Source organism: Nicotiana tomentosiformis, chromosome 9 (assembly GCF_000390325.3).
Source record: "Nicotiana tomentosiformis chromosome 9, ASM39032v3, whole genome shotgun sequence".
NCBI lineage: Eukaryota > Viridiplantae > Streptophyta > Magnoliopsida > Solanales > Solanaceae > Nicotiana > Nicotiana tomentosiformis.
This window is the reverse complement of record NC_090820.1, coordinates 98,613,985-98,626,937: the sequence shown is the minus strand read 5'-3', so window position 1 is coordinate 98,626,937 and position 12,953 is coordinate 98,613,985. Positions and strand designations below refer to the sequence as shown.

At 32.6% G+C, this 12,953-nt stretch overlaps 1 protein-coding gene across 3 annotated transcripts; it reads right to left on the bottom strand.

The window, feature by feature from the left end:
- Positions 1-4,488: 4,488 nt before the first annotated feature.
- Positions 4,489-11,509, bottom strand: LOC104093789 (homeobox-leucine zipper protein MERISTEM L1-like). 3 transcript variants are annotated; one of them, XM_009599609.4, is made up of 13 exons: positions 11,138-11,507; positions 10,904-10,971; positions 9,909-10,183; positions 9,577-9,694; positions 8,883-9,071; positions 8,214-8,654; positions 7,575-7,676; positions 7,059-7,259; positions 6,797-6,971; positions 6,439-6,710; positions 5,946-6,041; positions 5,463-5,849; positions 4,489-4,877 (listed from the first exon to the last, which is right to left on the bottom strand). In XM_009599609.4, the coding sequence occupies exons 3-12, from the start codon at positions 10,130-10,132 to the stop codon at positions 5,475-5,477; spliced, it is 2,193 nt and encodes a 730-aa protein (XP_009597904.1). In that variant the 5' UTR covers positions 10,133-10,183; positions 10,904-10,971; positions 11,138-11,507; the 3' UTR covers positions 4,489-4,877; positions 5,463-5,474. The 3 variants fall into 3 exon arrangements, with proteins under 3 accessions (XP_009597904.1, XP_018625490.1, XP_018625491.1); XM_018769974.3 differs by lacking the exon at positions 10,904-10,971 and having other exon boundaries at positions 11,138-11,508; XM_018769975.3 differs by lacking the exon at positions 4,489-4,877 and having other exon boundaries at positions 5,459-5,849; positions 11,138-11,509.
- Between the last annotated feature and the right edge of the window lie 1,444 nt (positions 11,510-12,953).

Genomic DNA, 12,953 nt, shown 5'->3' with positions numbered 1-12,953 from the left:
CGTCTGAGCTTTAAAAAATCCACGTGGCAAGCACCGATTCAATGCAAAAGACGCGCCCCACCTGACACATATATGATTGATATAGAAGGTTTTAAATTAAATTATTTTAAAAAAATATTATTCTTTTTTAAATAGACTAAAAAAAAATATCCACAACTGTATAATTAAAATGTACTCTTATACATTTCTGTAACATTATCTTTATATAATATTCATTCACTATAAAAGTCAAATTTTTCTTGGAACTGATTTGTATGTTATGTTATAATATATATTTTCTATAATAACATTTCACTATACTAGCCAAAAATATCGGAACAAATGAGACTGTTATAGAGAGGTTTGACTAAAGGGCAGCATGGTGCACTAAACTTCCGCTATGCGTGGGGTCCGGGAAAAGGTCGGACCACAAGGTAATCTATTGTACGCAGCAGTAACTTTACGGATTACGCGAAGGGTCTCGAGAGGTTTGACTCATAAATTTTGTCCGACAACTCTGATATTCTTGTCAGATCACTTCTTCCTCAAATTTAATTTGCTGCTGCTTAACAGTTAACACAACCATCCTTTTAAATATGGTAGTAATAACTTTGTATATCCTGTCTTCAATTTTCACACAGTATCGTGTAGTTGGCTGCTTCACTACGTACATCTTAATAATTTATGTCATGAATTCGACTGTCCCCAATTATAGCATCAAGAGCTGCTCCATGATTTTAGAAATTGACCCATTGCGTTTAGTGGAATTTTTATTAAGGGGGTCAAAATATAAATAGGTAAACGCACGAGGAATCAAATGAGTGTCAATATATAGTATACATTAGCAAAAAAAATATTATCCAGTTACACATTGTAATTTTTCGACGAAGAGGGTCAGTTGACACCCCTTTTGAATACATGTGGCTCCGCCACCCATTGTTGCATAGGTCATATAGAAATTGTGAATACATGTGGCTCCGCCACCCATTGTTGCATAGGTCATATAGAAATTGTTGCATACGTCATGTAGGTACAATTAATATTTTATTAAATTTTTGTTAGGTATATGGAGTTAAATTTGCTAGGTGATGAGAAGGACATGAGTACTAGTCAGTGAAAGTGATAGCATATTGATATAATGATATTGAATTCGTTTCTGAACTAATTATTGCACCAAAACCATTCAAAGGAAGATCATTTGAGCATCCATCTTGATAGGTAATATTGCTACATAACCGTTGTTTTGTCTTCATGCTAGAGAGAAACCAGAAAAATTTGAAGAATTAAACCAAATAGTTGTTCACCTAACCGCTTAAATTAAAAATAGCCGGTGGATGTATAATATATGCATAATCAATGTATAAACTATGTATATTACTAGAAAAAGTAAACAATAAATATGAACAGCTATTTGGGTAAAGATCCCTAAACTTTTGTCCACATTCAGTATTTTTAACAATTCAATACGTGACTTTACGAAGGTAGATGTGTGTTTAGGTGATCTTTAGATGCATTGTTAATCATGTTGGTTGGTTGGTATGGTAATAATATTACAGTTGTTACCAAAAGAAGACTTTACAATAATATTACAGTTGTTACCAAAAGAAGACTTTACAATAATATTACAGTTGTTACCAAAAGAAGACTTTACATACACCTAGAGGCTGATCCAGATTTGATGGCTATAAGTACCGCTGTATTTAATATAAACTTACCACTAGTCAAGGAGGCTGAGTTAGATTGCACATCTAATCGGTTCGCTCTGTTTTGCATTAATTCGGTTCGATTCGATCTATATTGAATTAATTTGGTTCACTTAAAAAGATATTTTTGGTGCATAGTTAAACACGTGATCGATAACCAAAGTGAAAAATGTTTGATTCTTTATTGAAATCAAGAAAAAAATAACATTAACTACATAAAAACGAAAGATGATTAAAACCATACTCAAATAAATATTTTGAGATCCAGAAAAAAGAGACAACAGATATATTTGTTTGCTCCTTCTATGTTTTGCAAGGCGGGGCATTGTGTCCCCTCATCTTTTGTAATTTGGACTGTTTTAATGATAGGGTCAAGCCTATTTTTATAATTTATATATTTATATATATATATATATATATATATATATATATATATATATATATAGGGAATACAAAGGTGAAAATAAAAGAAATTAAGAAAAAGAAAAGAAAATGTAAAGAGGGAACCAGTAGGGCAAAGAGAAAAGCAACATTAGCTTGCACTAAAATGTATAGCATTGGTATTGATCTTGGGCGTAGTCCCTAGAAAGGGGCGGATCCAGGATCGTTTATGGGTTCCTGCAACAACCTTGAGTAAATTTTCTGTAGTAACTGGGTTCACATTCAAATATTTATAGATATTTAGTAAATTTTTCGAACACCTTACACTGTTTGAACAAAATCTATTGGGTTCACGTGAATTCGTAGGTAGGAAGATGGATCCGCCCCCGGATATGGGATGCCATTCTTTGTTTATGTCTTTTGTAACGCTTTTCTACGTGAAATACAAGTATATATATGAAATTCTACCCGAGCGAATCGAGTGGCCTACCAGGCTACCAGCCCCTCTCATCTATAGAGATCTGCCTCTGCATACATTTATTACTCTCTACGTCCCATTTTATTAGATGTTATATGTAATTCACTCAAACAAGTCATGTATGTAAATTAGTTGTGAACAAGTTTAGCGCTTTCAAGCCCTAACGAACTTTAGTTGACTAAACCTCACTTCTTTTACGTATTATATATTTAGGGTAACAATTTAGATGCTCCGAACCCAAGTAAAAACCAATAACAAGTAAGAAATTGTAAAAGAGAAGTGTTTTTCAATACCTGACTCGGGGTTCGACTAATCCGGATTATCACCGAGAAGTCCTACTTTGGAGGTAAAGTGCTTCTTGCCGAAGGCGATTTTCGAGGCTCGAATCAAGATCTCTAGTTAAGGTAGGAGGAATACCCAGAGGCGGATCCAAGATTAAATTCTATGGATTCAACATTTAATGTTTTAGCATTGAACTCATTATATTTTTAAAGTTATGGGTTCATTTCTACTATTTATTGCAATTTTTAGTGAAGCTTTACACAAAAATTTATGCTCCGGATCGAAAGTTATGCGTTCAATTGAACTCATGCCTATAGTGGTACATCTATCCCAGTACTTATTACTCTACCACAGACTTTAAGATAATTTATATCAATGCTAGTTGTAATGCATTTTTTATGCTATAAAATGCAGTTTAACCTACTATATGGAAAGGCGTGACTTATTTTTCAGGTTAATGATTTTATTTTCTTATGGTCTTTTTAACTAAACTTATGGTGTAAAAAACTTTAATACTGTGCGGATAAGTTTTTACCAAAATTAAACGTGTCTGTATTTTATATTGAATGCTCACTCAGATGAGGCAGAAATTGGAACCACAAAGAAACCTGGCTTACTGAACCTTTCCCAGCACCTTAATGGTATTCAATTATTACTGAATGGGCTGATACCAATTAAATTTACGAGTGTCAAGTCATATTCATGGGTTTTCTGGATTTCTGCTAATGATAATGAATTGACATAATAAGGAATCGTTATTTTCAACCTTACTATTGGCAGAATATATAAGTGCTGCCTCTGGGAAATGTTACCAAGAATGGTAAAATTTACTTCAGTTGCAATGATCCAACATTTTGAATCATATTGACTACTTTCTCCGTTCACTTTTACTTGTTTACTTAGAAGGCCTGATGAGCCGTCAATATACGCTTGACCTATCGGGCTTTGGCATATGATGGGATGTACCGGCCGGCCTAACGGGCCAAGCCTATATTGACGGCTCTATAAATGAGGTAGGACTCTTTGTCATATGCTAAAATTAAGCTTTAATTTCTAATTGAATATTAGAAGGAAATACCCTAAAGAGTCTTAATTTTAATTAGGATAAAATCGAAGCACTGTCCCCGAATAAAATAGTTTAGGGACATATGTGGCCCTTTTTACTTTGTATTAAGTTCGAATCTAGTTTCTAGTTCGGCAAGAACAAAAAGAAAAAGTAGCGCGTTTCTTTTATTCTTAATGTTTTTCATCTCTTTCTTTTTCTGTTTTCTCCGCTGGGTGCAATGAGTGGAGCCACAATATCGGATGCGCGTTCGGCCGAACCCACTAGCTTTTGTTCATATTTTGTATTTATTCTTAAAAAATCTTGTATATGTATAAATATATACTTTAGAACCCAATAATTTAAAATGATTGCAACACCGAACCCATAAGCTTCAAATTTTGGCTCCGCCTCTGCTTACAATGATCTTAGATTGTTATACATTTAACTTTATCTCGATTAGATATTTATTTAGCTTAGGATTGAGGCATAACAAGTGTTGAGGAGGCTCATGTTATGTCTATCGAACATCTCCACCTTTAAATATGTTGTTGTTGCATAACTCATACTACAATTAACTAGAATCAAGTACAATTTTGTTCACAAAAAGGAAAAGGAAGATGTTCACAATTAATTAACCTTCTATTGAAACGAAACAACTTATGAATTTGTTAGCAAAAATCAAGCTTACGAAGTGAAAACTAATTTAACCTCCTTCAAAACACAAACTAAATATGCTAAAACATAAGCTTCAATTTGACAAACTTTTTGAGTTTGATCATGAAATGTAAGAAGGCTTTGGTTTACATATCATAAATTCAATATCTTTTGAAGTCAATACCCGAACCTATTACACTTGCAGGCTGGCCAAAATGCAATTTTTCTTCTTGTTTGCAGCAAATGCCATATATAGCAAGGATTTACATGAGGTGCGTTCTTGACTCCTTCCCTTAGCCTCCCAACATATATCGAGTAAACTCATACTTCTTTCCTCCTTGTCCTTCAATTTTAACTGCATACACAGTGGCGGGGTCAGAAATTTTACTAAAGGATATCAAAATATAAAATAAAAAAAAACACAAAAGAAAATTAGGGTAGTCAGCATATAGTACAACAACAACAACCCAGTAAAATCACACAAGTGGAATCTGGGGAGGGTAATGTGTACGCAGACCTTACTCCTACTCCTGAAGAATAGAGAGAAGTCAACATATAGTATATATGCAAAAAATAAATTTTTGCCTAGTTAAACAGTGTAATTTTCTAACCAAGACGTGTCAAATGACATTCCTTAACATAAGGTGGCTCCATCACTGCAGTATATGCATACACTCAAGCATTAATTGATAGGACTTGATTTGTATACATTGACACTTTAAAGAATTTTCATGCAATTCGATGTAATTTAGCATGTTGCAGCAGATTGCCTGTCTTATGGTCGTTTACTATGGTCTATCTTTTAGATGACCTGATAATTGTAAATGTTTCAAAAACGGTAATTAACTTGCGCAATTTAAACTGCAATGATAGAGCCAAGTATTTTACACTATCAGCGTATATAACTCAAATCCGATTGAGAACCATATCAATGGCTTACCTTAGATTTTCATCACGCGTTGTCGCACACTACAGCTGTTTTGATCCTTTCGACAGTGCATTTGATGAGACTATTAACCGTTGCAACCGATCCGAGTGAGAGTTTTGCAGTTGGAACTGAATCAACTAATATCTGAAATGCAACAGTGAGTAGTGATCCACCATTCCCAACTTCAACAACATTATTTCCTCCACAATGACTACTCGTCGAACCATCTGGTAATATAGCGAATCCAGATGGTAGAAGAGCAACATAATCAGGGTCGCCACCACTTAACACCACATTCATTGCAACAATATCAACTGGTGCATAAATAACATAAGACCCTGTCGAATCAGTTGAACTCTCTTGTAGTATTAGCATATTACTCTGGCTTGAATTTCCACTCTGCAACAAAATTAATTAGCAAAATATTAATTTAAAGTCTGTTGGTGGTGTATCTGATGTTGAAATTAATGAGATAGATAAGTAAGAAGACGTTACATTAACACGGAGTAGAGATACACAGTTGCCAGGATCTCGACCATTTGCTATATGTGCCATTTCTTGAACTAGACCTCCATTTGAAAGTATATCCCACTGCATATTTTATGGATAGTCAGATTTTGACAACATAATATAACAATTGCGCACAATGCAAACCTTGTTGACCCAAATTGCACTATTAAAATCGACAAAAATGAAACCGAGATGATTGGGATTGTATACATAAGTACAGTCAAACTTTTGTATAACAATATCGTTTGTTTCAGATTTTTTTGATTGTTATAGCGAAGTATTGTTATATAAAATAACATGAAAATTGATTCCAAAGAAACTTGACATTTATAGTGAATGGTCGTTATACAACGATACTGTTATAGAGAGGTCTGACTATATAACTTATACACAACAAATTAAGTGAAAAGTTGGTACGATATAAATTTGTTGTTATAACCAACCGAACCTAACCATTGACATCATACTAATGATTTACCTCACTTCTTGAGTTTTCATCGCGGAGAAAATCAAAGACTCTTTTTGGAGGAACGGGCAGCCAAAATGAAGTGGCTGCACTCAGGACTATACCAGGAGGTCGCCCTGGATCATCAATACTCTTTCTTGTCATAACTCTAACATCATCAGCACCACTGCCGGATAATGTAGTCCAAGTGTGAGCAGTTGAGGCGCCAACACCGGCACAAAAGCTCATTACCATTCTCTCAGCAAGTTTTAACATGCTTCTTCGACCTTCAGGGCTCGTTATGACTGCAACGAAAAATTAATCGAATCAAGATCACAAGAAATTATGTCTCCAAATAGATAAAAGGGGACAGTTAAGATATCTGTATTACCCCCAATATCCCCTGTTGGTATATTATTAGCCATTGCACTTGCGAGTCGTTCACATTGTCTATCCAACGTTGCTACCCAACGTTTTGCCCCAAATGCAAGGCCTGAATTAACAAGAGGTCTGTAGATATTATGGACAGCTCTATCATCCACTTCAATGTGTTCGATCCATGTAACCTGGAGGAGAATATAAGCAATATTAGTTGATCAATGAAATGCCAATACTTTGTTATGATATTTCAAATTTCAGAGTGGCAAATTTACCTTGGAATAACCATTTGGTAATTCTTGAATTAAACAACCTGATGGCCTTCTTCTACAACGCGACGTAGAAGTAGGTCGCAAATTGTCCAGGGAAACATCAACTACAGCCCAAGTTCCATCAGCATGGTGTTTACAATATCGAACAAAATAGTTTTCACGAGTTGGAACGAGTGGCGAAGGAACCTGGAACTCAGCTGTCATCTAAAAAAAGTATAACAAACACACCAGTTAGAATAGTAGTAATATTCACAAACAGATCAAGCTATCATTTTAATCTACATACCAAGAATATAAGCTCTTTCTCAAGGTAATTTTGGTCAAGAAAAAATGTATTGAGCGCATGCACGCTGACAGTATAAAAAATTATTACATTACTAGTATATTTTAATTTGTTGTAACAGGTCAACTGTTTTACTTTCTAGGTTATTAATTTAATCTTTTATGGACAATTATTTCTCAGGATATAGAAGTTAAGATCAAGAAAAATGAAGGGGAATTGTAGAATTCAAATCATACCACTTGCAAAGCTCCATTATAATTTCCAGCTACACCAGTCGATAAGACTTCCAATGTCACTGCTCTTGATACTAGGCCAGCAAAAACACTTGTCCATTGGTTCTGAAATCAATACCACATTATATATTAAACACAAAAATTAGTATCACCAAAACATAATTAAAGACCAAATCCGTACTCCCTTCGTCCCAATTTATGTGAAAAGTGCTTGACTAGGCACATAGTTTAAAAAGTAAAATAAGACATTGGAACTTATGATATAAATAACCATAAAGATTTGTATGGCTAAAAATCATCTTATTAAAGGTAAAAAGGAAAATTTAACATTGAATTGTTACTAAATATAAAAAGGGATTATTACACAAATAGCCGGCTAGATTCAATATTTATTTTTTGTAGCCAGCATACATAGATGAATATTAGTTATACACAGTTATAAATATAGTATATATAAATTATACATATATTATACATCCGCTGGCTATTTTCAGTTTAAGAGATTAGGTAGATTGCTATTTGGGTTAATTCTTCATATAAAAATGTGTCATTCTGCCTGTCACTGACTAAAAGGAACGAGTGTAACATCAATTGGGACAGAGGGAGTAGTAATTAAATCTCTAATAAAAAAAATTCCCTTACCACATCCATCAAAATTTCAACTAAATTGATGTGATTCATAATAACAACAGCAGATTCTCTTGAGGCTTCAGATTTAAGGCCCAAAGGTTGGGGCCCAATTCCTCTAGGAAATGTCCTCATATATTCTTCTACACATAGTGTCTCAGTAGAATTATCTGGGCTTAAAATCCACAAAGGTTCTCCAGTTTGGGCCATTCTTATTAATTCTTCCATTGCAGCAACAGCAAGTTCAATAATAATGGGCTTATCAGCATCTGTTGGGCCTGAAACTGATCTAAGAAGATCACTAGCACTGTACATTTCTCCAACTAGGCCCGTTTGAGGCCCAAAACTACTTACTCCAAGATCAAGTGAACGAGTTGATCCAGTAGAAGGAAGATTTGGATAGGTAAGCATTGGTTTCCCAACATATTTTGCAGCAATTCCTGATATCCTGTCAATCTGAAAAAGCACAATGAAAAATCTTAAGCAGTTAGTATAAATTAACATGATTTATTTTTATACAATTTTCACAACTCCAAAACAGATGCCGAGCCGGATCCTCCAAAAGTGCACAATTTTGAAGGATCCAACACGCGCCCATCGACATTTTTGGAATGTTCGAGCAACATAGGTGTCAATATAGTCATGATTCGAAAGGCATATATACGTAGTTCATGTAATACGTACCTCTTCTCTTAGACGAGCATTTTCAATTCTGAGGTGCTGTTCGTCAAATGACATTTCTCCAATGGCAGCAGGACCTCCACAGTTTGGACATGTAGCATTGCCAAGGGCTTCTTTATAGCGTATGTTCTCAGCACGAAGCTTCTCATTTTCATTCCTCAATTGTGAGTTCTCATGTCGTTCATGTTGAGCCTGCAAAAAATAATAATAATAATAATAATAATAATAATAATAATAATAGGAATTAGACCACTGAATCAACATTGATATCTTAAACGGCTCCTTTAAAATGACTCTAAATGACTAAATCTTATATATTTCTCATTCATGCAGGTATTTATTGCTCTTTATAATTTTAAACCGCTCCTTAAAATGTCCCTAAATCTTATATATTTATCATATATACAATCATATAATGCTCTATAAATTTTTTAAAGATTTTAATTTTTGTGCAATAACATTGTAAGAATTTTTATATTATCAGCTCACTTAAAAGATAATTACATATAATCGGCCTATAAAAAGTGGGAATAGTGATATGGAAAATAAGATAGGTTACCAGGGAGTACAACAAACTCAATGTAATATTTTTTTTTTATTTTGTCAGTATATATAAGTTAAATTCAATTTTTGTATATTTCATAGCAAGAATGAGCAAAAGAATGAGAAAATTGACTAAGGAATTAAATAAACTCACCTTCATTTGAGTACGCTTGTTCTGGAACCAAAATTTCACTTGCAAAGGCTCTAACACTAATCTTTTTCCCAATTCTTTTCTTTGTTTATCATCAGGATGAGGACACTCTTTGAAAAACCTGAAAAAATGAATATTTTGCGGACTTGGGTTATATTTACCGGTAGTACTGATGAATAGAGTTTTTATTTAATTATACTCTGATAGTATAAAAAAATTGCAATTATAATTGTAGGTAACTACTCATAATAAGTTGAATTAGTCACTTGAAAAGTAACACAGACAACTTGTTATAACAAATTAAATTACACTGATAGTATAATAAATGTGCTTACGATTCCATTTCTTGAATTTGAAGTTGTGTATGGCGATGATAACGTTTCTTCTTATTGGGACGTTGATTAGGATCTTGATCATCACCAGAAGGATTTTCCATAATATCAGTACCTGATTTGGTGTCGAATTCATCATCTCGAATTATGTCCAACTCATTTTCTGGTGATTTATGGGACATATCAAGTAGATGATGGTGGCTCTCAAACATGTTTGGCTGAAACATTTTTGACTTATATATTCTTATTCCTTTCTTGCTAAGCTATGGATTTGTTATCTGCCCAGAAAAAAAGAATTTAACATTAGTTACTATATTACAAATTATGGACAAAACAAAAACTTAAGAAATGAAGATAGAGAAAAACACAACTTGATTTTTTTCACAGGCACATGCATAAATTACACGATTTTTGTGACATGTGTAACTTAACATCGACTCAGAACTCACATCTTTTAAATTTTGGATTCGTCACTAAAACAGATCTCAAGAAAAGTACAAGAATTTAGAGAGTCACTCAAATGGTGGTTCAAATGACTTACTTTTCTTGGATTTGAGCTTTTCAAGAAAACTCAAAATTCATATCTTAAATTCTCCTATGTATAATGAATTTTGGGACTTGTTGTAAACTTAATGATAAAACAAAAAAAATGATACAAAGTCCAGCAAACCCTAGAAAAACTTCTCCCATTTGTCTTTCCTCTTTATATAAATATGAGTAGTAGTTTTTTGTTTTTGACTACTTAGAAGTTGAGGGAGTGAGTTTAATATATTCTTTTGATTATGTAAGAAAAATTTAGTTGGATAAATTTGCAAATAACAAATGGGAAGATATGACTTTGGTTTTGAGATGTCGAATAAAGACTTCTCTAATTTCTCTCTCTCTTGTCTGTTTTGATGTGCCCAAAAAGACTGAAATGAGAAATTTTTAGGAAAAGAACAAAGACAGAGTTGACAATGTGAGAACCCAAATATTGCCAATTATTTTTTCTTACTTACTTAAATTAATCTCAGATAACGTCCACGAATATTTCGGCAGATTCCAACTTCAGTCATATTTCTCATTTCTGCATAAATATATAACGGAAAAAAAATATATAAGTCAAAGTAAGAAATTAAAGCAATTTGAAATTAACACTCATATGGTGGTTTTTGAACAAGTAAAACTTAAACACACACACACACACACACAAATACACACATACACACAAAAACAAAACTAAAATAGCTCACAATATCTTGAAGCCTTGAAACAAAAGTAAGAAAAAACCCTCTTGAAGTTTTAGAGTTAGATCTGGTTTACAAGCAAAAAAAGTAAGTTAGAAAACCACTTTTGGAGGTTGGAAACTTGGTTTTCTTTTTATGTACTTTTCATAGTAAGAAAACAACTATCTTGTGAATAGAATTTAAGAAGAATTGTTGAGCCAAGAAAAGAAGCAAAAGGAGATATGAGAAAAAGAGAGTATATGAGAGATAGAGAAGATGAAAAGGGATTTGACGAGAATGGAGAAGAAAGGGAAAAGGGGGAAGAAAATAGAGGATATATATGTAACAACTAAAGGAGTTAATGCAGTTTGCATAGAGAGGATGCAATAGCATTTAATGGCGGGAGGAGGTGCTGTTAATGATATTGTTGAAGAGAGAGAAAAAGAGTGTGTGTGTATATATATATATATATATATATATATATATATATATATATATATATATATATATATATATATATGTTTAATTTTCAGTATAGGGGTATGTTGAAACAACGTATGCATTCTTAACTTCTATATCAAATACACAGCTCAAATCTTACTCGATCCAAGTCTTCATTTTTTTATTTTTTTATAATCATAGTATTCGTGTCAACTATATATATATATATATATATATATATATATATATATATATATATATATATATATATTTTCAAAAGCGGATTTAGAATTTAAATTTTATGTATTCAACCTTTAAAATTTATGTCGTTGATATCGTTATATTTTTAAAGTTAAAGGTTCATATATATATATATATTATTTGTTATAATTTTAATGGATTTTTACGCATAAATTTATATTCCAAGCTAAAGTACTGGGTTTAGATGAACCTCAAGTGATATGTTGTATCCGTCCTCTGTTTATCTCGTCTAACTTCAAAAAGTACTGTTACCTTCCTCCAGTACATGTACCACATTACTCTGTCCATTTTTCGGATAGATGTAAAGAAATCAACCAGAATTTTTGTCTTCGTTGAATTTGAATCAAGCCTTTATATTTCTATATATCTATTCTATTTTAGGTTTATAACTTTGTAACGGTGGCGGATCCACATGCAATGAATCATTGAAAAGTTATACTACAAATGATGTAAAATACATTATTTTTATCTATATATAAAATTTTGAATCCTTAATACAAGGGTAGTACATGTTCAAATTCTAGGTGCGGCATTTTTTATTTTCTTGAATTCCCTCGTAATATAATGTCTTTGTCACTGCATCTTGTATATATAAGTATGTATATGTATATATTGTGGAAAATAATGAAAAGAAAAGCTTCTATACATTAGGTTTTCTCTTGATAGATTATGTTTTAGTTTTACCTACCATACTAATTTCTTTCTTCTCTCTATTTGTCACTTATGCGTTTTTAATTTTATTTGATTAAGTAATAAATGTGTTTTTCTTGACTAAGTAAATGATGAGCATATATAGTCTTAATGAGAGTTTCCAACGGTAAAGTAAAATGAAGGATAAGAAACTAATGGCGTTTACTACAATTTGAGTCTATATAAATATATTGATGCATATATTTATTTATTTATTCTTATCAGCTTGTTGAGTCAATTAGGAAATTTGAAGATCTTAATTAACTAGCTCGCAATTATGAAATTATATGTATAAAGTTTTTGGGCATGTCTCTTAAATTTTATCTTGTTGAGAAATTGTGAAGGTTTCAATGATCTTAGTTCAGTTTGCATCGTATAATTACATGCAAGAAATTTTGACGGATGTATTTTAAACTTTAATCTTGTTTAGAACACTATGAAGACTTTGGCG

Coding starts and splice junctions, on each gene's coding strand:
- LOC104093789 (XM_018769975.3), bottom strand. CDS start 10,132: ATGTTTCAGCCAAACATGTTTGAGAGCCACCATCATCTACTTGATATG. Junction 8,655..8,882: donor ATGCTCGTCTAAGAGAAGAG/GTACGTATTACA, acceptor GTGCTTTTTCAG/ATTGACAGGATATCAGGAAT. Junction 6,972..7,058: donor TACCAAATGGTTATTCCAAG/GTAAATTTGCCA, acceptor ATTCTCCTCCAG/GTTACATGGATCGAACACAT.